General features: G+C 36.2%; 1 protein-coding gene across 9 annotated transcripts in view; it reads left to right on the forward strand.

Annotated features, from left to right (window-relative positions):
* The window catches only part of USP45 (ubiquitin specific peptidase 45), a 70,534-nt gene that overhangs the window by 39,360 nt on the left and 4,057 nt on the right, over positions 1 to 27,117 (forward strand). For 4 of the 9 annotated variants that reach the window (XR_003521586.2, XM_027603106.2, XM_027603109.2 and 1 more), the window contains exons 10-16: positions 15,738 to 15,819; positions 17,820 to 17,911; positions 19,107 to 19,163; positions 19,507 to 19,650; positions 20,426 to 21,098; positions 22,497 to 22,594; positions 25,100 to 25,186. Coding sequence is in view for 8 of the 9 variants with exons in the window: in XM_027603106.2 (XP_027458907.2) it covers positions 15,738 to 15,819; positions 17,820 to 17,911; positions 19,107 to 19,163; positions 19,507 to 19,650; positions 20,426 to 21,098; positions 22,497 to 22,594; positions 25,100 to 25,186 (1,233 nt within the window). In the remaining variant the exon portion in view is untranslated. Of the gene's footprint in view, positions 1 to 15,737; positions 15,820 to 17,819; positions 17,912 to 19,106; positions 19,164 to 19,506; positions 19,651 to 20,392; positions 21,099 to 22,496; positions 22,595 to 25,099; positions 25,187 to 26,538; positions 26,617 to 27,117 lie in introns of those variants that run through there. The other 5 variants (XM_027603108.2, XM_027603107.2, XM_027603110.2 and 2 more) reach the window with 4 other exon arrangements.

Genomic DNA, 27,117 nt, shown 5'->3' on the forward strand with positions numbered 1-27,117 from the left:
TATTAGTTAATACCCTTTGTCTATAAATAAATCAACTCAAGCTAGCTTAAAGAAAAGAGAATCTAAGAATCTAGGGACAGGAAGATTCTCAGGAATCCAGAGAATACTCTCCTAATTTCCCTGGTTTCTCTGGCTCTGTAGATTTTCTTTATTCATCTCCCCACAGACTGAATTGTTTCTGTGCTTCTCTGAATGGTAGCACATGATCTCCATATTTTGCATATGTTGCAGTTCTGCATATATAAAAACAAAACTGGCTGTTTGTGAATTCTAATTCTGAATTCCCAAGAGAGAAACTTTGTTACCCCGTGTTGGATTAGGATCCACTCAGGGATCAGTCACTTGTAACAAGGGAAGGAGGATCCCAGCCTCCTGGATCAGGGAATGTTTCTGAGAAAGGAAGGAATGGCTCAGGGTCTGGATAGATTTCCCTAGTGTTCATTGTAATCCTATCCCTTAATCGATTGGGTGGTAGTTGACTTTAATATTAAGTGAGTGAAATTGATCTTTTTTTATTGAAGTCCTGCAAATGGCATACAATTTTTCAGAGAAAATGCAAGATATTAAAGATGTCAAGTACATAGTACATACCCTCATTCTCCCTTTTTCACTCATAGTGGACATTATTAATCCTTCATAACAGTTCTACTGAGTCTGGATTCAGCCTCAGAATCATTCTCAACTTAGCACTGCAGGCAGGCCCTGTCAATCACAATTGTCATAATAGGTGAAATCCAGTTTTCCATTCAAAGTAAGTATACTTCTTAATCTGTGTTAGTATGTGGTAAAGCAACCATATGAAAATGAAGTACTCATATGCTTGTGGTAGCTGTTACCATGTTACTAGGCAATGTGGACCTTCCTCTTTTTTTTTTTTTTTTAAATCTTCAATTGTAATGTTGTAGTAGTCTAGCTTTCAGTGAAGAGAGAGTTAGGGTTCTGTAGATTGCTTTGGGTAGTATAGACATTTTAACAATATTTATTCTTCCAATCCATGAGGATGGAATGTCTTTCCATTTCTTTGTGTCATCTTCAATTTCTTCCATCAGTGTGTTAAAATTTTCAGAATACAGGTCTTTCACCTTTTCGGTTAGGTTTATTCCTCAGTATCTTATTTTTGATGCAATTATAAATGGGATTTTTTTTTAAGATTTATTTATTTGAGAGGGAGCTCGCACATGCACGTGCGAGGTGGGGGAAGGGCAGAGGAAGAGGGAGAAGGAGAGAAGCAGACTCCCTGCTGAGCGGTGATCCTGACACGGGGCTTGATCCTAGGACCCTGATTTCATGACCAAAATTGAGTTGGTCGCTTAAGTGACTGAGCCACCCAGGCGCCCCGGGATTATTTTCTTTATTCTGCTTCATTATTGGTGTATAGAAATGCAACAGATTTCTGTATATTGATTTGTGTCCTGCGACTTTACTCAATTCATTTATCAGTTCTAGGAGTTTTTTGGTGGGGTCTTTCAGATTTTCTATATATAGTATCATGTCGGCTGCAAATAGTGAATGTTTGACCACTTCCTTACCAATTTGGATGCCTTTTATTTCTTTTTGTTGTCTGATTACTGTGGCTAGAACTTCAGTTGAATAAAAATGGTGAGAGTGGACATCCTTGTCTTGTTCCTGACCTTGGGGAAAAGCTCTGTTTTTCCCCCATTAAGGATGATATTAGCTGTGGGTTTTTCATATTATGGCCTTCATTATGCTGAGGTATATCCCCTCTAAACCTACTTTGTTGAGAGTTTTTATCATGATTGGATGTTGTATTTTGTCAGATGCTTTTTCTGCCTCTATTGAAATAATCATATGGTTCTTATCCTTTGCTTATTGACGTGATGTATCATGTTGCTTGATTTGCAAATATTGAACCACCCTTGCAATCCAGGAATAAATCCCATTTGATCACAATGAATTTTTTTTTTTTTTAACGTGTTGTTGATTTGGTTTGCTAGTATTTTGTTGAGGATTTTTGCTTCTATGTTCATCAGAGGTATTGGCCTGTAGTTCTCTTTTTTTGTGGTGTCTTTATCTGGTTTTGGTATCAGGGTAATGCTGGCCTCATAGAATGAATTTGGAAATTTTCCTTCCTTTTCTATTTTTTTGGGGGTTAGTTTGGAAAGAATAGATACTAACTCTTGAAATGTTTGGTTCAGTTCACCTGTGAACCAATCTGGTCCTGGACTTTTGTTTGTTGGGAGTCTTTTGATTACTGATTCAATTTCTTTGCTGGTTATCTGTTCAAATTTTCTATTTCTTCCTGTTTCAGTTTTGGTAGTTTTTATGTTTCTAGGGATTTATTTTTCTAGGTTGTCCAGTTTGTTGGCATATAGTTTTACATACTAGTCTTCTATAATTGTTTGTATTTTTGTGGTGATGTTATTTCTCCTCTCTCCTTTGTAATTTTATTTGAGTCCCTTATCTTTTTTTCTTGATAAGTCTGGCTAGAGGTTTATCAATTTTATTGATTTTTTTTTTTCAGAGAACCAGCTCCAGTTTCACTGAGCTGTTATATTGTTTTTTTAGTTTCTCTATCATTTATATATGCTCCAATCTTTATTATTTACTTCCTTCTGCTGGTTTTAGGTTTTATTTGTTGTTCTTTTTTCTAGCTCCTTAGGTGTAAGGTTAGGTTTTTATTTGAGATTTTTTTTGGCTTCTTGAGGTAGGCAAATACTGCTATAAACTTCCCTCTTAGAACTGCTTTTGCTGTATCCCAAAAGTTTTGGACTGTGGTGATTTTATTTTTATTTGTTTCTATCTATTTTTTTAATTTCTTCTTTTATTTACTGGTTGACCCATTCATTGTTTAGTAGCATGTTATTTGACCTCCATGTATTTGTGGTCTTTCCATATTTTTCTTGTGGTTAATTTCTAGTTTCATAGAATTGTGGTCAGAAAAGATGCATGGTATGACTTTGATCTTGAGTTTGTTTCAGCTTGTTTTGTGGCCTAATATATGATCTGTTCTGGAGAATGTTCCATATGCGCTTGAAAAGAATGTCTATTCAGCTGATTTAGGATGGAATGTTCTGCATATATCTGTTAATTCCATCTGGTCCAGTGTGTCATCCAAAGCCATTGTTTCCTTGTTGATTTTTTTGTTTAGATAATCTGTCCATTGATGTAAGTGTGGGTGTTAAAGTCCCCTACCATTATTGTATTATTATTGATTAGTTCCTTTATGTTTGTTATGCACTCTTATGTATGTGGGTGCTCCCATGTGGGTGCATAAATATTTACAATTATTATATCTTTTTGTTGGGTTGTCCCCTTTATGATTATATAGTGTCCTTTTTTGTCTTTTGTTCTAGTCTCTGTTTTGGATTCTATTTTGTCCGATATAAGTATTGCTACCCTGGCTTTCTTTTGACATCCATATGGGTGATAAATGTTTCTCCATCCCTCACCCTCAATCTGCAGGTGTCTTTAGATCTGAAATGAGTCTCCTATAGATAGCATTTGGATGGGTCTTGTTTTTTTTTTTTTTAATCCATTCTGTCACTCTGTGTCTTTTGAAGTGATTAAGTCTGTTTACATTCAAAGTAATTATTGATATGTATTTATTGCTATTGTATTGTTTTGTAGTTGTTTCTGAAGATTTTCTCTGATCCTTTCTTGTCTTTCTGTTTTTCGTGGTTTGCTGGTTTTTGGTAGTGATCTATTTCTCTAGTGATATATTTAGTGATATGATTTCTTTCTCCTTATTTTTTGCATATTTTTAGTGGTTTTTTTACTTACGGTTACCGTTAGGTTTGTATATAACATCTTCTGCGTGTAGCAGTCTATATGAAGTTGATGGTCATTTAAGTTGAACCCATTCATTACTCCTCTCCTTCCCATGTTTTAGGCATGTGATATCATATTTTATATCTTTTTATTTTCTGAGCTCTTTGACTGATTTTTTTTTTTTACAGAAATACTAATTTTTACTGCTTTTTTGTTTCTTACCTTCATACTGTCACTTTTGGTCTCTCCTTTCCATTCAAAGAGTTCCCTTTAATATTTCTTACAGGGCTGGTTTAGTGGTCAGAAACTCCTTTATTTTTTTGTTTGTCTAGGAAACTTTTTTTTTCCTCTCCTGTTTTGAATGATAGCCTTGCTGGATACAGTGTTCTTGGCTGCAGATTTTTCCCATTCAGCACTTTGAATGGATCATGTCTTGGAAAATGTCTGCTGAAAAATCCCCTAATAGCCTTATGGGGTTTCCCTTGTATGTAACTGTCTTTTTTTTTTTTTTTGTCCTTTTAAATTTTTTTATCACTATATTTTGCCCATTTAATTACAATATGTCTTGGTGTGGATCTGCTTTTGTTTATTTTCTTGGGCCTTCTCTGTGCCTCTTGAATCTGGATATTTGTTTCCATCTCCAGAGTAGGGAAGTTTTCAGCTATTATTTCTTCAAATAAATATTCTGCCTCCTTTTCTCTCTCTTCTTCTTCTGGGATCCTATAATATGAATGTTATTATGTTAGATGGAATCAGAGTTCCCGAAGTCTGTTCTTGTGTTGTGTAATTCTCTCTTTTGTTCAGCTTGATTAGTTTCCATTATTTTATCTTCTAGGTCATTAATTCGTTCCTCTGATTCTTCCAGCCTGCTGTTTGTTGCATCAGGTGTGTTTCTAATCTCATTTATTGCTCTCTTCATCTCTGATTGGCTCTTTTTAATCTCTGTGTTAACGGTCTTACTGGTGTCTTCTACTCCTTACTCAAGTCCTATGAATGTCTTTATGATCATTGCTTTAAATACTCCATCAGGGATGTTACTCTGATTTGTTTCACTTAGATCTCTGGCTATGGCCTTGTCCTGTTGTTTCATTTGGGACAAACTTCTGTCTTCTCATTTTATCTAAGTCCCTGTGCCTGTTTCTGTGTGTTAAGAAGGTCAGCTCTGGGAGCGCCTGGGTGGCTCAGTTGTTAAGCGCCTGCCTTCGGCTCAGGTCATGATCCCAGGGTCCTGGGATCGAGCCCCGCATCAGGCTCCCTGCTCTGCAGGAAGCCTGCTTCTCCCTCTCCCACTCCCCCTACTTCTTGTGTTCTTGTGTTCCCTCTCTCGCTGTGCCCCCCTCTGTCAAATAAATAAATAAAATCTTAAAAAAAAAAAAGTCAGCTCTATGTCCTCCCGTTCTTGAGGGTAACAGCCTTATGAGGAGGTCCTGTAGTGCTTATCATATAATGTCCCATTACCTAGGGCCTGGCACTTCAAGGAGTGTCACCAGCGTGTGCTGTGTGCCATCTACTGTTGTGTCCTGGCCATTTTCTCTCTGAGGCCAGTCATCTGCAGATACGCTCTGTGTCTGTTGTGGGCAGTGTCTGGTCCCTGGTCTGAGTGTGGCAAGATTTGTTTTGTTTTGTTTTGTTTTAAGTAATCTCTACATCCAGTGTGGAGCTCAAACTCACAACTCCAAGATGAAGAGTCACATGTCCTTACAACTGAGCCAGCCATTTGGAAAGCCATTTGCCTCTCAAATGTGGCAAGTTTTAATTAGATGTGCTCTGGTTTGTTTGTGCTGAAACCTGTTGCCACTGCTGCCAGAATTAAGGCCCTGCAAAATTCCCATGTGGGGAGATGGGGTGTGGGCAGGGTGTTGGGCTGGTCTGGGGGAGGGGACCCACCGCCCTGGGACAAAGGCAAATGTGAATTTAGAAGGGCAGTTCTGTGGGGGGGCGGGGGGGCGGTGGATGTTGGTGTAAGAAAGTTAGGTAGGGAGTGGCTCCTGCAGGTGGCTTTGTGCTTATGCTATGGGGGGCGGGGAGGAAAATGGGGCCTACCAGTTCCTTTGTTCCCGGAGGGGTCTCTCCATGAATGCTGTCTTTCTGGGATGCACTCCAAGATGAGCAAAGAACCTCCCTACTGTGTGCCCCAGGTGCTCTTCAGATCACTGTTTCCACACTGTATGCCCATGTGCTGTTTGCCTGCCTTTTCTCCAACAGCAGTGCAGTAACCTCTGGGTTCTATCCCACCCAAGCCCTCTGGACCTTTAAAATTCCAGGTTTTAAGCCCCATTGGTTGCCAGAACTTACAAAATTTGGGCCCTCTTGCTTTCCAAGCCAGTTGCTGTGGGGATTCATTTTCTCTTCGTACTCCCCTGTGCACTAGTCTCTCACCCTTCTCCAGAACCACAGTTACCTCACCACTTTAGTGGCCATGAGCTGTTTCTCTCCCAAACCAGGTCTCTGCGCTTCCTACCTTCTTCAGTGTGTCCTTTTCTCTAACTTTAGTTGTGGGGTTTGTTCTGCCAGTCTTCCGGTTGATTTCTGGGGTATTTAGGATGATTGGTAATTATCTAGTTGTATTCATGAGACAAAGGGAGCCTATGATCCTCCTACTCTACCACCATTTTCCCTCCTGGATCTTTCCCTCCTGGATATACTCTATATATTTCAATTATGAACCCTATCATCTTCTATTTAAATTATGTTTTTATCACCTTTCTTAGATTGTAATCTCACGGAATGACTCTCTGTATCCCATGTGCCTTGCACATAGTAGGTGCTTGGTGAATGTTTGTTGAATAAGTTTTCTGTACTTTAAATGGGCAATTTTTGTTGAGAATTTGAATTGGAAAAAAGCAGGTTCTTAAATAAGTTATACTACCTAGTTTCTTGGGGATTTGCAATTATTTTGAATATGTTATAATTTGAATGAACTGATAAATTGACAGGATAATACTACATTATGTTTTACCTGTAATTTGTTTTTAAAAATCAGTGAAGGGATTTACAAGGCAGCAAGCTGGGGAGAGATATAACAAAACTTGTATCTTAAATGATAAATGTGTATTGATGCTTCTGAGCCTACAGATGATATAGGAGTTAAAGATTAATTCAGACTGTCAGTTTCCAGAATGATTGTTTTTCCAGTATGATTTGTAAGAATATGTTTACTGCATGGTCCTGTATCATTGTAAATGGAATTAAAAATTACCTCTCTACATTGTTTTTCTCTGTCGATATTAAGATAAAACTATAAAATCTGTTTCTATCATTTTTCCCCTATTTTACTTGATGGCATTCTTTATTACAATTATTGTTTTGTCATAATGGTGCATTAAGATTCACAGTATCTTAAAAACTCAGGCAGTACAGGGGGAAACATGGCTTATTGAAAGCTCTTATCTTCCCCTATTTGGGGGCTTTAGATAGTGTGGCAAAATTAAAATGTCAAGTCCGTGGATTTATTCAGTCTCGTAAGCAAGGACAGTGGTGCAGTCAGTTACAGTGAGTCCCCGCGCAGGAGCTGCATTGTCGGGCCTGGGAACCCCACAGCTGGTAATCGTGCTGCCGTTGTAGTTTGTCACTGCCATGTGTGTTTTGATTGAAGAAAGGCTCCCGCGTTATGTCTGCCACCAGAATCTTGTGGTAATGATTACAAACTACTGACCCCCTTCCATAATGTTTCATTGAAGTTTTTTTCTTATGACTGTAAAGTTGAGGGCTATACCATGCTCTTGCCAAATAGAGTGCTAAAGGGATCATTTGTGCAAAAATTGTACATTTTTCATGGACAAAAAAAAATCAAATTTACTGTAAGAACTTCTTTTACAGGTAGTCTTTTCAGCTTACAAGGTATGTGCTTCTTCACTATTTTGCTTTTAATTTGAGCTCTCACCAAATTAACAATACTACATTTTTATTTCCAAAGATATATCACTGATACATTACTGGTTAGGACTATTTTAAAGGCAGACTGTCTCAGCTAACTTTTAAGCCATGAGTGTTATGTATTCTTATTTTTGAAAGAAGTTTATGGTGGAGATTTGAAATAGTTGAACCTTGACACTGCTAATTGATTAATGTGCTGCAGTTGTTAGCAGCTTCCTGGCCAAAGTGTGTGTGTGTGTGTGTGTGTGTGTGTGTGTGTGTGTGTGTGTCTTTTTTTTTTAATTTAAATGGTTCAAAGCATGACTCTCAACAATGAGAGGCTGTAGATAGACCTAAACTCATTTATTTTATTCAACTTGATGAATTACCTATTAATTAACTCCTTTAACAGTTTAGAGAATATAAATTTGTGGCTAAGATACAATAAAAAAGCAAATGTCTAATAGTTTAAAAGTTAATAATTTAAACAACTCCATTGTTTTTATTCTTTTTTAAGAGTTTGACATTATAGTTTACATTTCAGAAAATGGCCAAGACTCGTTAAATCATATTGAAAGTCATGTTTGAATTAGTAAAATATTCAAATTGTAAAATGAATTTATAGACTTATAACTTGGTTTAGAGTTCTTTATCTTTGCTAGCTGGAGAGGCTTTTTACAGTTATACTAACTATTTACAGGTGAATATGGTATTTATTGGAATCTTTATTTAAGTCCATTCTCCTGCATGGAATTCATACCATTTAATTTATTTTCATTCAATAAATTCTTTTTTGAAGGTATAAAAGTCAACTTTAGCTCGGACAGTATCTGAATTATATCAGTTTTCAAATTTATTGTGTCTGAATTGGAGATTATTTCACTATTTAATAGCTTTTGGGACATATTTTATGATTTTGATTTTCTTCACATATATTTCAAGATAGTATGACATGGCACAGATTGCTGTATGTTTACTTTTATACCCTACTTTGTATATATTTAAGTTTTTGAATCTTGTATCAACTTTCAAAATATACTTGAAGAGAATAGTGAGCAGTTCTAGGAAATATAATGTGCTGATCTTAGGCCGGTTAATAAATGAAACTCAGTTTCACAATTATTGGGGGAAGGTATCAGACACTTACCATGAAATGTATCCTACACACAGAAGAATGTATGCAGATATATATACAGTTTAAAGCATAATATAAAGAAAAGTCGGTTACCACTAGAAACCTTCCTCACCATCACACCCAGAGTTAAAAAAAAATAGAATGTTTTTAGTGCCATAGAAGCCACCTAGAAACCTTCCTCACCATCACACACAGAGTTAAAAAAAAATAGAATGTTTTTAGTGCCATAGAAGCCACCTGTTCTTTCTTTTCAAACATGTCTTCCTCATCAGAGGAAATGACTTTTTTTTTACTTTTACAGTGATCATTTCATTGTCTTATAGTTTTGAGAGTGATCTATGTATGCTTAAACAATAGATTGTTTAGTTTTGCATAACTGGTTAGCAAGCACAAACCTATTGCCATTATTGGATGAAGGCTCCCAAAAGAAGAGGGACTGAGAGAATCTCTGGAACATAGTTTGGCTTTGGGGTCCCAGAATTTCTAAGAGTTCTTTCTGGGGGAAGTCAGTGGGCAAGATCACGAATGTGTTCTGAGCCATGCTTGTCAAAGCAACTGACAGAGTTAGAGGAGAGACCAGGTGCTAGCTCTCTGATCCAAAGACGTTAAAGGCTGCTCTGTATTTTCTGCTTCTGAGTTCATCATGACCCACCTCTTTGCTCTCAGGAATAGGTCAGAACAGAACAACTTTGGGTTAGGTAATGTGTATACTGTGCTGATCCACCGCAGAGCATGGAGAGAGTAAGGACAGTAGCAGCTCATTCCCCATATATTCTGTTCTCAGATTTCAACCATGGTACAGTAGCACGGGGGATCTTAGTGTTGACAGTGTGTCTGTCTCCTGGTCTCACTGCTTCAGTTTGGGTGGGTTGCCTCCCACATTGGGTGTACGGGCGTCGTTTTGGAGTACCCTCTAACTGCTTCTGGGAATTCTCTCGCCTCTCTCACGCACTGGCTGTTGCCTGTAAACTGTTGTCTCTCTTGTTTATGCTCTCCTGTGGTGCTGGTGCTGGTGCTGCTGTGTGTGTATTTTTCTCCTTTCTTTATTCAAAAGGTGGCATATACTATATGAACATTTTCCGCAGTTTTGCAGTTTTGTCTTTTTTCACTTAATTGTAACAGTTCTTCCATATCAGAAGATAGGAAGCTTCTCTCTCTCTCTCTCTTTTTTTTTTTTTACCTGAACATATCAAACCAGTGTCTTAGTGATCCTTATATGCGTGTTTCCAGTGTTTTTGTTTTTATGAGTAATGCTGTGATGAATAAGGTATTTGTGTTACTTTGCATATGTGTTAGTATATCTGTATACATACAGAAATGAGATTGCTGGATCAAATGATCTATCCATTTGTAATTTTGATATCCTCCATAGGCATATAATTTTCACTTCTGTTAGCTACATGCCATGTAAAGGGAGTCTCTTTCCCCACAGCCCCACCAAAAGACGGTTTTGTCAAACTTTCTAATTTTTACCAATCTGCTGGGTAGAAAAATGCATCTCAGGCGGTTTTAGTATACATTTCTCCTTGAATGAAGCTAAATATCTTTTCCTCTGTTCTTATTTTTTGCCCCTTTTTCTGCTGAGTTCTGATCCTTTGCTGATTTCTGAAAGCTTTTTGTGTACTAGGGAGAGAATATATTTCCAAGTTTGTCATTTGTGTCTTGATTTTGCTTATAATTTGGCAGATATATTTTTTTTTAGGTAAAAAGTTTAAAAATTTTTTGGTTTTGAATTTAAGTCTTTTTCATTTTAAAAACCTTCTGGATATTGAGTCATGGGTAAAAAAGGCGTTCCCACTCCTAGGTTATAAAAGAATTTCCCCATGTTTTCTCCTAGTACTTTATAATTCATTTTTAGATTTAAATCTTGATCTATTGAGGTTTATCCTGTTCCCAGAATATTTCCTTTTTTCCCATTTGACTGTCCTACAGTTATCCACACTGTATAGTATGCTTTTCCCACTAAATTGGTTAACACCCTAATTATACTAATTTTTCATATGTATTTGGGCTTATTTCTCAACTTCCCCTTGATTCTGTTTGCTTATCTTTTTGATTATTAGGATCGTACTTTAAATTATGAAGGTTTTAATGCATTTTTTCTTTATGAAAGTCTAGATCTCCATATTGCCTATTTTGCCTTAAGCTCTGTTATGTCCAGAGTCATGTACTTGATGGGATGAGGATCTTTTGGAATAGTAACTTGCAAAGGAAACTTTGGCATATTTTCTCTTCCTTTCATGCATCAGTCACGGACTTTCTCTACATATGAAATCTCTTCATTAATGGCTGGTGGGACCTGCTTCTTGATACACTTTCTTCCCTTTGAAAAGGACTAAAAAAAAAATCTAGAATCATTGTCTTTATCATCTTACTCCACTCTATCCTTTCCAAGGGCAAAGAGTCTAGAGAGCACATTCCAGAACTGCATTTCTCTTTCCCTCTTTCTTTTTTTATGCTGCAGTCTATTTATTCATTTTATTGTTTTTTCCTCATTTTTTAATATTTTGAAGTATAATTGACATATTAGTTTCAGGTGTCCAACATTGATTTGGCAAGTTGTATACATTACTCATTGCTCACCCTAATAAGTGTGGTCACCATCTGTCACCATACAACATGATTACAATATTATTGACCATATTCCCTGTGCTGAACTTTCCATCCCATGACTTATTTATCTTATAACTGGAGGTTCGTACCTCTTGATCTCCTCCACCTGTTTTGCCCTTCCTCTCACTCCCTCCCCTCTGGCAACCACCAGTTTGTTCTCTGAATTTAAGAGTCTGTTTGTTTGTTCATTTTGTTTTTTAGATTCCACATATGAGTGAAATCTTTTATTTAAATTAATATGATGAAGGCACTGAATTTTTTTAATTTAAATTCAATTAGCCAACATATAGTACATCACTAGTTTTTGATGTAGTGGTCAGTGATTCATTAGTTGTGCACAACACCCAGTGCCCATCACATCACGTGCCCACCCTAATGCCCATCGTCTCGTTACCCCATCCCCCCACCCACCTCCCTTTCCGTAACCCTCAGTTTGTTTCCGGGGTCAGGAGTCTCTCATGGTTTGTCTCCCTCTCTGATTTCTTTTCTTTTTTTTTAAAGATTTTATTTATTTTGACAGAGAGAGAGAGAGAGAGAGAGGGAACACAAGCAGCGGGGAGTGGGAGAGGGAGAAGCAGGCTTCCCGCTGAGCAGGGAGCCCGATGAGGGGCTCGATCCCAGGATCCCGGGATCATGACCTGAGCCAAAGGCAGACGCTTAACGACTGAGCCACCCAGGCGCCCCGCCCTCTCTGATTTCTTCCCATTCAGATTTCCATCCCTGTCCCTATGGTCCTCCATGCTGTTCCTTATGTTCCACAAATAAGTGAAACCATATGATAGTTGACTTTCTCTGCTTGACTTATTTCACTTAGCATAATCTCCTCCAGTCCCATCCATGTTGATGTAAAAGTTGGGTATTCATCCTTTCTGAGGGCTGAGTAATATTCCATTGTATATATGGACCACATCTTCTTTATCCATTCGTCTGTTGAAGGGCATCTCGGCTCTTTCCACAGTTTGGCTATTGCGGACATTGCTGCTATGAACATTGGGGTGCATGTGCCCCTTCTTTTCACTATGTCTGTGTCTTTGGGGTGAATACCCAGTAGTGCAATTGCTGGGTCATAGGGTAGCTCTATTTTTAACTTCTTTTTTTTTTTTTTTTTAAGATTTTATTTATTTATTTGAGAGAGTGAGAGATAGAGAGCACGAGAGGGAAGAGGGTCAGAGGGAGAAGCAGACTCCCTGCTGAGCAGGGAGCCTGATGTGGGACTCGATCCAGGCACTCCAGGATCATGACCTGAGCCGAAGGCAGTCACTTAACCAACTGAGCCACCCAGGCGCCCTATTTTTAACTTCTTGAGGCACCTCCGTACTGTTTTCCAGAGTGCTGTACCAGATTCCATATATAAGTGAGATCTTATGGTATTTATCATTCTCTGTCTGACTTATTTCACTTATCATAATACCCTTCAGGTCCCTTCATGTTTTTGCAAATGGCAAGATCTCATTCCTTTTTATGGCCAACTAATTATTGCATTGTGTGTTCCATTAGAACATTTTCTTTATTCATTCATCTATTGATGGGCACGTGGTTGCTTCCATATCTTGTCTATTGTGAATACACTACAATAAACATAGGGGTGCATATATTTTTTCAAATTAGTGTTTTTGTTTTCTTTGGGTAAATACCCACTAGTGAGGGGCACCTGGGTGGCTCAGTCAGTTAAGCATCTGCCTTCGGTTCAGGTCATGATCCCAGGGTCCTGGGATCGAGCCCCACATGGGGCTCCCTGCTCGTGGGGAGCCTGCTTCTCTCTCTCCTCTCTGCTTGTACTCTCTTTTGCTCTCTCTCTCTCTCTCTCTCTCTCTCTCAAATAAGTAAGTAAGTAAATAAATAAATCTTTAAAAAAATACCCACTAGTGGAACTACTGGATCATATGGTATTTCTATTTTTAATTTTTTGAGGAATCTCCATACTGTTTTCTATAGTGGCTGCACTAAACTTATGTTCCCACCAACAGTGCACAAGGGTTCCTTTTTCCCCACATCCTCACCAACACTTGTTATTTCTTGTCTTTTTGATACTAGCCATTCTGACTGGTGTGAGGTAATATCCCGTGGCAGGTTTGATTTGTATTTCCCTTATGACTACTGATATTGAACATCTTTTTATGTGTCTATCTACCATCTGTATGGCTTCTTTGGAAAAATGTCTCTTCAGGTCCTCTGCCCATTTTTTAATGCATTTTAATAAATCTAGTGGGACCAGTCATCTATCACTACCCTCCTATTCCCCCCACCCCTGATTCTTCATTGCTATTCTTATTTATTTCTCCATATCTAGTTTAGGACTAATCTCCCCCTTCAATCTCTCACATTAAAAAAAAAAACCTATTGCTATTTTTACTGGAATTATGTTAAATGCATAAATTTAGGGGGCAAGATTGAAATGTTTATTTAGGACCTGTTGAGGAACATGGTGTGTCTTTCCATTTGATCAAGTTTTCTTTTGTGTCTTTCAGTGGTGTTTTTAAGTTTTCCTCATTTAGATCTTACACATTCCTTAAGTTTATTCGTTATTTTATCTTTTTAGTTGTTACTAAAAATGGGGCATTTTCTTCCATTGCTTCTAACTGGTTTTTGTTTGTGTGTGTGAAGGCTGTTGACTTCATTATATTTATATAACCCATATTAAATTATTTTATTATTTATAGTAGTTTTTCTTTTCAGTTTGTTCTTTTGGCTTTTCCAAGTAAAAAGTCATATCATCTGCAAATAATTTTATCTCCTTTATAATTTTTATACTCTGAGATTTATTTTTCTATCCAATGCATTGACTAAAACATTAATACAGTCCTAAATAATAGTAATAAATCAAGGGATTTAATCTTAAATAATGTTTTGCTTCTTATATCTGTTAATATGATGGCTTGTATGAATAGATTTCCTAATATCCCTGCATTACTAGGACAAAAGTCCTGATGATACTGTATTATTTTAATGTGCTTCTGTATTTTATTTAGAATTTTTTTTCATACGTGATGTTGGTGTGTGTTGTATATATTCTCTGTCAGCTTTGATATCAGTATTATGCTTCATGAAAATAATTTGGAGACTTCCCTTTTTTATGTTCTGGAATATATGTTTAGTGGCATTCCTCTATGAAATTGTTAGGGCTTGGAACTTTTTGTACGGAGTACTGTGTAACACCATTCTTCTCTGCCCACTCACCTACCCCATGAAAGCTGGAAGGTACTCTCTTCTGGAACTCATTTCCTGGAAAATTATCTAATTTTTTCTGAATTTTCAAATGTAATTACATGAGAGTGGAGCAAAGTAGTCTCTCATGATTACTTAAAATATCCTTAATTTTGTTAGTGGTTTCCTTTTACTTAGGTGTGATGTTAATGCTTTTCATCCTTACTTTGAGATTGACTAGTAAGTCTATTTATCCCCCACCCAAAAATCAGCTTTTGATTCATTTATTAGTCTCTTCAATTTATATACTTTTATCTTCATTAACTCTTTTGTTGAGTTTTGTTATTTACTTTCGTTCAGCTTTGATATCCTTTTTCTAAATTTATGACGTGGCTGCTTAATTTGTTTTTATTCTTTTCAATTGATTTAAATATTTAAGGCTGTGAATTTTCTGAACAGTGGAAAGTATCTGGATTCTGATATGTAGTACTTTTATGATTCTCTGGCAAGTCTGCAGTTTGAGTTTCATTTTTCTTTAATATTTTTTTAATAACAGAATTAGGTATCATTTTCAGCAAGTCCAGGTCAAACAGTGGTCTCACATATGAAAACCTGTGATTAAGACTTTACTTAATTATCCTCCAGATGTTTTTTTTTTAACAAGCTTTTCTCTCAATGCACTGTAAAAATGTGAATTTGAGAAGATTAAATTCATCCACTAAGGAGGGACATAATTAGTATAGAAGATGATAATTTGTTAGCTCAAATGTCTTTATTCTTGGAATCTGATTTTATTTCATTCTGAAAGTTTTCTGTGATATTGGATTTTTCCTGAAACATAAAGAGCTATGGAAACATACAAATCTTGTCATTTCCTTAGAGCTGCTAGAGACTTTAATACTAATAATCATTATTGACAACTGAATTCAAATAAAAGGATAACTGATCAAGATTTGGGGTATTCTTCTTGCTGTAGAAATTATTTGATGTCCTGGACTTTACTCATATAGGAATATAAATAATCTAGATGAAGATCATAGTGACCAGTTTAATAGCTTCTTACATAGTAAGATTTTTTCTTCAATAGATAAGAAATTCCACATGGTCTCTGTGTTACTTTTTGTCCTGATTAAAATGACACATCATTTTAGGGACAGAGTGGTAGAGTGTGGGAGAGGAGGGAAAAGAGGGAGAACTTACTCTAAACCTATAAGAATACATTCAAATATGGATTCTTACAAAATTCTTATTTGTTTTATAGAGAATACAAGCTAGCATTCTAAAAGCATTTAACAACCCGACTACTAAAACTGCTGATGATGATACTAGAAAAAAAGTCAAAGGTATGTTGATTCATTCACTGTTAAAACTTTCTCCCAGAAGAAGATTATGTTTCTTTTCAGGGGAAAAAGTAGTGAGCATTATGTGAACTAATTCTGTAAAGTAGTGGCCTTAAAAGGAGAGTGTATTTACTCCAGTGGCTGCCAAGATAGCCTACTGGGTCATAGAAAGAAAATGTTAGAATGCGTCCATGTGAACTTTAAAAACTAAAACTAGTATCAGATATACAGACTGACACTGATAACCCTAATGTGAAGTATCCTAAGGGAGACTTGAAAGCTGTGGAAAGCAGCAGCCTCGCTGGGAGTTCCGTTTCATCATATTGTGTCATTTTGCAGTTGACCTATGCTTGGATAAGTGGATTTATGGATATTATACAATTTTAACTAGTCAAATGCTTAAGTGTTCCAAAGATTCCTACAAGGAAACCAGTTATTGGAGAGAGTACTAAATCAAACATACATGTTTACTTTACTTCTAGTGTCGACTCTTCATCAGCCAAAGTATGAAGCAAAACCAGTGATTATCTAATCAAAGCTGATTATTTATAATTATCAGTATTTAAGTGTGGGCTTATAGCTTATGATGTAAGTGATTTACCTTGTCCTAACTATATTTTGTCTTCATATATTAGCTGATGCTGGTACAAAGTCATCATTTTTAAATGTTTAAAATATTATTTGCATTTTATTTATTTTCTTTTCTAACTTCTATTTATTTGTGGTATTATATATACATACTACATGTTTATAATTCATAAACAAATATACACATTGTGATTGTACATGCCCAAACTCTAATGCAATGAAGGCTTCAAGATTTTTTTTTTAATTAAAGTATAATTGACACACAGTGTTACATTGGTTTCATGTGAAGGGTTCAAGATTTTTTAAAATGTGGATTCTCAGGTATGCTTTGGGGTTTGTTTGTTTGTTTGTTTTGAGATAGTGCCATCTAGTGTATGTTTAGAATAACTGCCCAGTTTTTCTTTCCTTCCAGTTTTGTGTAATCTTTTCTATTTTCAATCCCTTGTACAATTTTCTTAATGAAACATCTTAGTTTACATAACTGCTAAATAGTTATCATTGTAGTAAAAGATGTTTATTGATATGTCTATAAGTTGGCTGTGACATTTAATACTTCAAATAATGTTTTGAAATGATTTTAAATGTTTGTATAAAATTTGAAGTTAGAGATCCAAAAAGGATAGAAGTTTGAAAGAGGAGTGAGGTTTGTTAATATATATTTTTTGTCATAATTTACTGTGGAAAGTTTTAAACATCTATTGAAATGGAGAGAATAGTATGATAGAACCTCGTGTACTCCTCACCCCTCTTAAACTACATTGAACTCATGGTGTATTATGTTTTATCTGTGTTCTCCTAACTCCTGATTATTTTGAAGCAAATCACAGGCATAAATTTCTTTGATTTATAAATATTTCCAAAACACAATAATTTTACCATTTTATACTGAACGCACACATACACACATGTATGTACGTGTGTGTGTGTGTGTGTGTGTGTGTGTGTGTGTATGTGTATGTAATGTTACTAATTGCTCAAATTAATTCTTTACATTCTGCTATGTTTACTTGTCTTTTACTACTCTGTTGTTTCCATAGTTATGGTCCAGGCATCTGTCGCCCTAAAAGCATAACCTTTTTCATCCCTTTGTCTACCTCTATGTTAGGCACAGAGGCTTTAAAGGGTTTAATGGGAGCAGTTGAGGTATGGTATGAACAGTGGTTACTGGTCTACTTATTTTGCCTCAAGTTTAAGAACTGTTCATTATTTCTTGGAGGCTACTGTAGTTGATAATCAAATTTTCTCTACAGAATTGTAAAGGAGAAAGACATTATAACATCATACAATAAAATGTATTAAATGTACTGGACATCTGTCTTATTCAGATTTCCTTTGAATCAACAGAGAAAAAGCATGTTACATTGTTAGGTTGATGGTTGACATATTTTTTGCATTAAAAAGTATTATTTTTACAGCATATGGAAGAGAAGGTGTGAAAATGAACTTCATAGATCGGATCTTTATTGGTGAATTAACTAGCACAGTCATGTGTGAAGAATGTGCAAATGTAGGTGCTTTGGAATTCACTTCAACATGGAATAGATTACAATCATATCATTTTTGTTTTCTTTCACATATAATCATCAACATTTATTTTTATTAGTGACAGATGACGACGTAATAGATTTTAAAAGTCATTAGATATATCCTTCACTCCCAGAGGAAAAACATAATTTATAATTTTTAAAGTGTTTTTTCCTCTCAACAAACCCGTGAAGTTCTTTTAGCCTACTTTAATGTGCTGGAATGTGTTAGCTACTTGTTTGGATTGAAATGAAAGAGAAACTTCTGGGAAGGGAGTAACTATGTCATATAACTATGCATTGCCCTAAAATATGATTCTAATAACTTAGGGTGATCTACCACATTTTATTTAAAGTTTACATTTATATAACTTGTTGAAGTTTTGTTTAAAGTAGACTCGTCTTTGTAATGATAATTTTTATTTTGAATGCCATCTGTACTTTAACAACTTAAAACACAAACCTTTTTATAGATTTTCAATTATTTGGTAAAGAATATTCCTGAAAGTGTATGGGAGTATGATAGGTGTAAACTTCTGTTAGATTTTAATCATAAAATGGAGAGTCTTTATGTCCATTTTCCCGTCCAGAGTATTGAGTACCTTTCTTTTCTCTCTCATCTTATAAAGTCAGGATTATATGTTACTTCTTCTAGCCTGTCGTGTGGAAGCACGGCATTTGCCAACATCATATTACTTAAATTTCTAGTATTTTCAACATAGAAGTTGATTTCTGTCTCACAAGCTAGAGAGAATCTTTTTAAACAGAGCTCACCTAAGAAGCTACAAAACACAGTCAAGCACTCTGGCTTTTTTTTTTTTTTTAATATTTCTATTTGATTTATGTTTGGCACAATTTCACTAAAAATATGTTTATATCTTTAGTTGATCAGTTTTATTAAACACAGTTTATTTAGAAGTGACTTTGAATATTATCAGTTAGTTGTATTGGCAATATTATAAAATTCAACTGGGTTGCATGTATTGAGGCTTTGGGATATTTTGTTTTGATTAACAATATGTGCTGCTCTACCCAATTAAAATCACTGTTTGTTCCAGGGCTGTTTTTAAACTTGAAATTCTAAGTTGCCTGGGAAGTTTGATTTCTTTAAGACTTTACAAAACTACATTGTCTATATTAGAATTCTAACTGAATTTCTCAATATGTTTTCTTTTTAAGATCTCCTCAGTGAACGATCCCTTTATTGATATTTCACTTCCTATAATAGAAGAAAGGGTAAGGAGAAAAAAACTTAATAATGAGTCTTTTGTGAAGAGAATTTATTCATTCATATACTTAGACATTTGTTGAGCATGTTATCACATTATCTGAAAATCATTTTTTATCTACAATAATGGAGTTCATAGAGTTATTTGATACTGGGGTTTGTGTATATATGCATAAATTATGATATAGTTCTTACTCTCAGGGATTTCAAACCATTATGTTTTTACAGTTTGAGAATTAATGTTAAGGTAATTATCTAATTTCAAATGAGTTAGAAATTTTAAAAAAGTAGGTGATATCCAGAATTTATTTCCTAAAGAAGTTTTGTGTTATGTACATGGCATCCATATAGGTTTCAAAACCAGTACTTTTGGGAAGAATGAGTAAATATAGAAGTTTGCAGGCGACAGATAATGATCAGTACAGTGAGACTGTTACTATAGAAAATACTTCTGAACCCAGAGCCACCAAGAGTCAGTCTTCATCTAAAGATAAGGTAAGATTATATGCATTTGTGAGACATCTGTTTTAAAAAACTTTTGTATATTTTTGAAACTTTTCTTATTAAAAAGTAGAGAGGTAGTATATAAACCCCCATGTACCTATTTCTCACATTCACAGGTATCAGATCATGGCTAATCATATTTTATCTATAGCTACCCCACATTCTCCCCCTGTCCATCTCATATTATTTTGAAATAATTCTGATATAAAAAATAAATACTAATTTTAAAGACATAACCACAGTGCATCATCATACCTGAAAATATTAATAACTTTTTAATAGTGCCAACATCCAGTCATTATTTAAATTTCTGTAGTTGTCTCATAAATACCTTTTTTGTTTTTGCTTTCTAAGGTGTGCTTGAATTTAGGATCTAAATTCAATTATGTGATATGATTTGTACTAACTTGGCAAACTGATATATTATCAGAGTTAACTTTTTCTGTTATAATGCTCTTGAAGTGGCAGGACTCCAGAGAGTATATACAAAGGTCTATAATTAAAAAGCCTCCCTCAGCTCTGTTCTACAAAGACCTGCTTCTTTTTCCACAGATAAGTAACCGCTATTGTGAGTTTCTTGTACAAAGATTAATTTTACATTAGAACGATTTGTTACTCTATTTTCTATTGATTGCAGTTTAGGTAGATTTAGGAAATGGATTTCAGAGGGTCTAGGAAAAGTATTTATTTAATAATTGTGGAACATGTAAATAAGACTTGCATTTATTTTCAGTAAGGTCACAAGATTCTTTCTCTGAAAACACAGAATCAACTAGTTCATGGCAGAAAATGTGTAAGAAAATTGTCATCTGGAGAAGATAGAGCAGTCATTATATGCCAGAAAAATGAGCACCTTGAGATGAACGGGGATTCTTCAGCATTTGCAAGCATCACAAATACTGAGTCGGCTCTGACTGAAAGCCCCACCGATGGCAGTGAGAAAGAGGCCGGCCGTTCTGAAAGTAGTGCTGATGCAGATGGCGAGGCTTCAGAATCCGAAAGTGCTTTTGAGCAGGCTGTGTTGTTGAGGTCTAGCCGTGGATGCTGTGTGCGCCCGCATGCCCCCTCTCCCCGGGTGCCAGCAGCTGGCCCACCCACCAGGGAGCCTGGCACTGGTGACAAGGGAGTGGCTGAAGCTATTTCTGAACTTCATCTGAGCAGCCCTGTAACTGGAGATAGACATTTTGATAGAGAAAATAAGCCACCAAGTGTTCCAAATAGTTTATGTTCTTCAGAGGAGAAGCATATGCTGTCTCCTCACCCCCAAAATGCTTTTCAGACACTTTCTCAGAGCTATGTAACTAGTTCTAAAGAATGCTCACTTCAGTCCTGTCTCTACCAGTTTACATCTATGGAATTACTAATGGGGAATAACAAGCTTCTGTGTGAGAATTGTGCTGAAAAGAAGCAGAGGTACCAAAAGGAAACCGGTTCCCCAGGTAAACATTTAGGTTTTTGTTTTTCTTAGTATTCACAGGGTATTTGATAGTCAATGACTAGTGAGTTATAGATCCCAAATAGAGGAAACTGAGAACCTTGTCCCTACACTTAAGCTGCTTGGAAGCAGGTATCTTTTTCATCGTTGTACCTCAGCACTGAAGACAGTGACTGGACTTCTAAATCGATTTTTGATGAGGTAAATTGAACAGGAAGTACCCATCTCTGCCTTGAGAAATGCAAATCCACAGAATCTTGTTTCGGGGGACTAGCTGTCTGAAATCTTTCCAGAAGAAATTTCACTAGTACATCTGTAGCCTTGATATGGAGAGAATACTCTGATTCTTAGTGACTAGTTGTTTCAAAACGCAGGCTTTATAATTATTCAGTTGTGGTGATGCCCATAGATCAGGAGATGGTTGCCACTGAAAAGATAGTTTGTTACATACAGTTCTGAAGAGGAGGGAGGACACTAAGCCATGCCATGCAGGGCCACATGGGGAAGGACTAGGGTTGATCAGGAGGCAGAAGGAGTGAGGAGAAGACATGGACAAGAGCCTTTGTTGTAGTTTCCAGGGAAGGAATTAGAATCAACAAGTTTAGGATTGACTAGTTTTGAATAATTTCAGTAGGCTCTGGGGCATCGGGGCTATCTCTAGTTGTATAGTACCTGGCCGTAGTGTGATGAGGGCAGGTAGATAGTGGCCTAGTGTATCAGAGCCCAATAAAGGAGGTGGTTGAGTATGGGCTTTCGATTGGTTGGTTTGCATATGAGAGGCACACTTATATTGTTTATTATATCTAGGAATTTGCTAGTTGTGGCTGAAGTCTTCCCTATAATGACAGCAAGGCCCTAGGTATCAAAGTATCAGAATAAAGACAGAATAAAGACATGTTTAATAGTAATTAAAGAAATGTCTAGATGGGAGAAGGAAGAAATACCACCTTACATTAATCCAAGTTAAATATGCTGTTGGCCATATTCAAATCCCATCCCAACTATTTTCTAACAACTTCCTTCTGAAATGCCCTGTGGTGATCTCTTTCACTACAATGAGGAATGACCCATTTTTTTCAACTACAGGTCTGTTTCTGGTGGTCTTTGGAGGGCATTGACATAAGTCGCTATAGTCCATCTGCTTCTCAGCTCCCAAAATTTTGTTGCAAGTTTCATGTCCCCTATTCTTTGTCCTTGTAAGTGTGTGCTTTTTAAAAAAATCCCTTTCATTTCAGTGGAGTTTTGGAAAGTAGTATAGAGGCACCCTTGTCACCAGAGTCTAATTTCTTTTTTAACATTTTCAAAAATATGGTATGATGCTTCTTTATAAATGTTAACTCTGTTATGTGGTATATAATGTATAAAATGGAATTTTACAAAAAAATTATTATATTTTATGCAGAAAAGAAAGCAGAAGGGGTTTATACTAATGCCAGGAAGCAATTGCTCATTTCTGCTGTTCCAGCTATCCTAATTCTCCATCTTAAAAGATTCCATCAGGTAAAAGTCCCTTTAGTAGCACTGTAGTAATTTTGTCATATGTTTTGCAGAAACCTACATCTTGTAAAATGCTGTCAAAGGATTAGACAGTAACTTGTTTAATTTAAAAATTTGTCATAAAGGATTTACTGCTTTTTTCATCCATAATAGCTTACAAGACTTTTCTAAATAAAATGGTTTAATTCATGATACTGTATTTGATGATTTAGGTGGTAGGAACCTAAGGGGTGTGTGTGTGTGTGTGTGTGTGTGTGTGTGTGTGTGTGTGTGTGTGTGTGTGTGTGTGTATGCGTGTATGCACCTGTATGGGAGAGAGAGAATGAAAAATAAAGTTTAGGAACCTAAGGGGTGTGTGTGTGTGTGTGTGTGTGTGTGTGTGTGTGTGTGTGTATGCGTGTATGCACCTGTATGGGAGAGAGAGAATGAAAAATAAAGTTTAGGAACCTAAGGGGTGTGTGTGTGTGTGTGTGTGTGTGTGTGTGTGTGTGTGTGTGTGTGTGTGTGTGTGTGTGTGTGTGTGTGTGTGTGTGTATGCGTGTATGCACCTGTATGGGAGAGAGAGAATGAAAAATAAAGTTTAGGAACCTAAGGGGTGTGTGTGTGTGTGTGTGTGTGTGTGTGTGTGTGTGTGTGTGTGTGTGTGTGTGTGTGTATGTATGCGTGTATGCACCTGTATGGGAGAGAGAGAATGAAAAATAAAGTTTAGGAACCTAAGGGGTGTGTGTGTGTGTGTGTGTGTGTGTGTGTGTGTGTGTGTGTGTGTGTGTGTATGCGTGTATGCACCTGTATGGGAGAGAGAGAATGAAAAATAAAGTTTATTAAGAATCCTTAGAAGCAGGGAAATAGCAAAGTGCACATAGCTTTCTGAGCTCTCAGGATCCCAGTGATAGGGGTAAGTGGGCTGGGCATGGTTGGCTTGGACTAAATGCAAAAAGGGCTACAAAATGCAAAGGTAGGGACTGTACAGTGAGAGGGAACCTAAATGTTTTTAATGTGTCAGGTTTTCCTCTATGCTTAGTTTTAATCCAATGCCTTGTCTGGTTTTTTGTTTTATGTGGGTTTTTTTTTTTTTGTTTTTGCATTTGATGTAATGATTTTAAAGTTTCTCTGAAAGAGTAAATAAGTCAAATACTAAAACATTTTGGAAAAAGTTAGAATGGGTGGTTTTTTTGACACCAGTTTAAAAATAAAACTGTATAATTAAAACAGTATGGTCAAGATTGTCAATAAATAAAACATGAGTCTTATTTAAAGCTCTTGTTATGATAAAGGAATAATCTCAAATCAGTTGGGAAAGAGGTGGATTATTTTGTTTTTAAGTTTATTTATTTTTAAGTAATCCCGTGGGCTCAAACTCATGACTGCAAGATAAACCCCAAGATCAAGAGTCACTTGCTCCTCCACCTGAGCCAGACACCCCACAGGGTAGATAAAGGTAGATTTGATAAAGGATTTAGGAAAAAGAGCTGAAATAAAAAATATAAAGCTTCCCTCTATACCATGTATCATTACTATTTTCAGATAAATATTTTAACTGTATGAAACAAATCTTCAAAAGACTAGAAGAAAACTTAAATGAATATTAACCTGACCTCTGGGAGGAAGATTTTTTTTTTTTTTGGTGGGCAGCAAAGCAGGGTTTATTGAGTGATAGCAAAGTGATAGTACAAAACTCCCAAGGAGGGAGGGGACCCGAGGGTGTTGCCTGGGGGAAGATTTTCTAAGTATAAAACTCATGAAAGAAATCTCAAGGAAAAGATCAGGAGTTTTGATTATATATCTGGAACATTTCAGGTGGGCCATAGGTAGGCAGGAAGAGATTTTTCTCTATACACCCCCTCCATATCCACAGAAAAATTAGACTAAGTTCTTGATTTTTTTTTTTTTTTTAAGATTTTATTTATCTTTTTTACAGAGAGACAGCAAGAGAGGGAACACAAGCAGGGGGAGTGGGAGAGGGAGAAGCAGGCTTCCCGCTGAGCAGGAAGCCCGATGCGGGGGCTCGATCCCAGAACCCTGGGATCATGACCTGAGCTGAAGGCAGACACCCAACGACTGAGCCACCCAGGCACCCCTAAATTCTTGATTTGTGATAGCCAAGAATGTAGAAACTCAGTGGAAGTGAAATGGCTGTGCACAGCAGAAGCAGATGTCTTGTGTCTCATTACATGAGAATGCCTAGTGAAGGGTGTATATGTGCAGTTACTCTGAGCAAGATAGGGTCATGTCAGATCTGAGAAGCTGATTTCATGATGTACCACAGTTATTTTATATTTGGTACTGCATCTCAATTTAGGAACTTACAGAAAGAATTCATGCCCTTAAAAGGAAATATTTACAGACTAATCAATAGTCTCAAACTTATATGTCAGTTTTGGACTATTCGTTAGTCATGTTTTTATAGCTATTAAAAAACTAACTTCTAGGATTCCTCTTTTGGTTTTATTAACAATGACTTAGATGAATTGTTTGTTGCATTAAAAATTATTTTTTGGTCTTTTTAAGGCTGGCTTGAGTCTTCGAAAAGTAAACAGACATGTAGATTTTCCACTTATACTTGATTTAGGACCATTCTGTTCTGCTACTTGTAAGGTATAGTATGTTATTAAGATGTTTAATTGACTTGTAAATAATATGCTTAAAAGTATTAGGTCATTCATTCATTCATTCAGCTTCTCTGAAAGGGAATTTTATAGTTGGTGAAGTTAAATCCGTAACGTGGAACATTTAACACACCGAATATGACTTTTGTCCTTTGGGAGACAGAATAAGGGACTGTTGAAGAGCTGTGTGAACCATTAGCATGGTGGTCAGGAAGATCAATGCTGCTTGTCAGTGCTACTAGAAACAGATAGTTGAGGAGAGAAGTAAGCAGATTTTGTGCCCTCTCCTGTTCATTGTGAATGATGTGCTTAATCGACAATAGTTTTAGCAGTCATGGAGTTCATTCTCTTTTGTGAGTCAATATACTAGTGCATTGTTTTTCATGCTATTTCATGTACACTACTGAAAATAGTGTACTTGTTAGCTGAGTAGGATACTGTAAAATTGATAATACTTTAATAGATATAGAAGAAGACTGGTTTATAATTGCTTGTATTTATATGTGAGAACTGTGTAGGTGAATTCAATGACTTTGTCTTCCTTGAGGGAACCACACATGTTATGGGGTAACATATTTTTCTCTTCATGGTTATTGGTTAGCAGCCTAGGTTTTGTGGTGTGTAATGGAATGCTTATTGAACTAATACTTTCCATACATTGATGAATCAAAACAAAAATACCTTAAAAGCTACTATTTGGTGAGTCCAATTTATCTGCTGTAGAATACCAGCACTGTCTATCAATTATTAACACTCTGTATTCATAGAATTTGATAATGTGGTAAACAAAATGAAATTTAACAAGTTTTGTATTAAATTTATAAAAACACATCTTTAAAAGGTACTTTTTATGGAGAATTTCCAACATACACAAAAGTAGACAGAACAGTACAATGAACCTATATAGCACACATCACCTAGCTCTAAAACCTTAGGTACAGGGCCAGTCCTGCCATATCCACATGCTTACCTACTACTTCCCGTATTATTTTGAAGCAAATATCAAGCATTATTTCGTTCATAAATATTTTTCTGTGCGTCTATAAAAGATAACAATCACTTCCCCCTTTTAAGAACATAACCACAATACCACTTTCATACTAAAAAAAAAAATTCGGCTCTAATTCCTTTATATCATCTAATGTATATATTTCCAGTTGTCTCACAAATGAAATTTTAAAAATGAATTAGTATCCAAGTAAAGGCTACACATTATGATTGGATAATGTCTTTTAGTCTCTTTTAATGTATAGTTCCTCTCTCCCATCCCTTTCCCTTTCTCTCCCTTGCAATTTATTTTTTTAAGAAACTGAGTTCATCTTTCTGGTGGTTTCTGTTTAGAGTTTGATGATTCGTCCCCTGTCATCTTTATTTCCTGTGGATAGATAATTGGCTCTTAAGAGGCTTGAACAGATACAGGTTTGATGCTCTTTTGTTCCCCCTGCTAAGGCTCTCTTAAAGGGCGTGTTTTGTTTTGTTTTTTTATTAGGTGGCACATAATGCCACTTATCTTTCTTTCTGTGATATTAGCAAGCAGTAATGCTCAAATGCTAGATCCAGAAGTTCACTAAGAATTACAGAATGGTGATATTTTAAATTTGTCATTCCTTCTTCATTGATTAGCTGGAGCACTTCCCTTTTTTTTTTTTTTTTTAAAGATTTTATTTGAGAGAGACAGAGAGCACAAGCAGGGGGAGTGGCAGGTAGAGGGAGAGGGAGAAGCAGGCTCCTTGCAGAGCAGGGAGCCCGATGCGGGGCCCAATCCCAGGACCCCGGGATCATGACCTGAGCCGAAGGCAGATGCTTTACCAACTGGGCCACCCAGGCGCCCCAACTGGAGCTCTTCTATACAGAGAGAAATTCCTTTATCTATTTCGTTATCTTATTATACAGTTTTTATAGAAAAGGCTAGATAAATGT

The sequence above is a fragment of the Zalophus californianus genome, chromosome 7, assembly GCF_009762305.2.
Source record: "Zalophus californianus isolate mZalCal1 chromosome 7, mZalCal1.pri.v2, whole genome shotgun sequence".
Classification (NCBI taxonomy): domain Eukaryota; kingdom Metazoa; phylum Chordata; class Mammalia; order Carnivora; family Otariidae; genus Zalophus; species Zalophus californianus.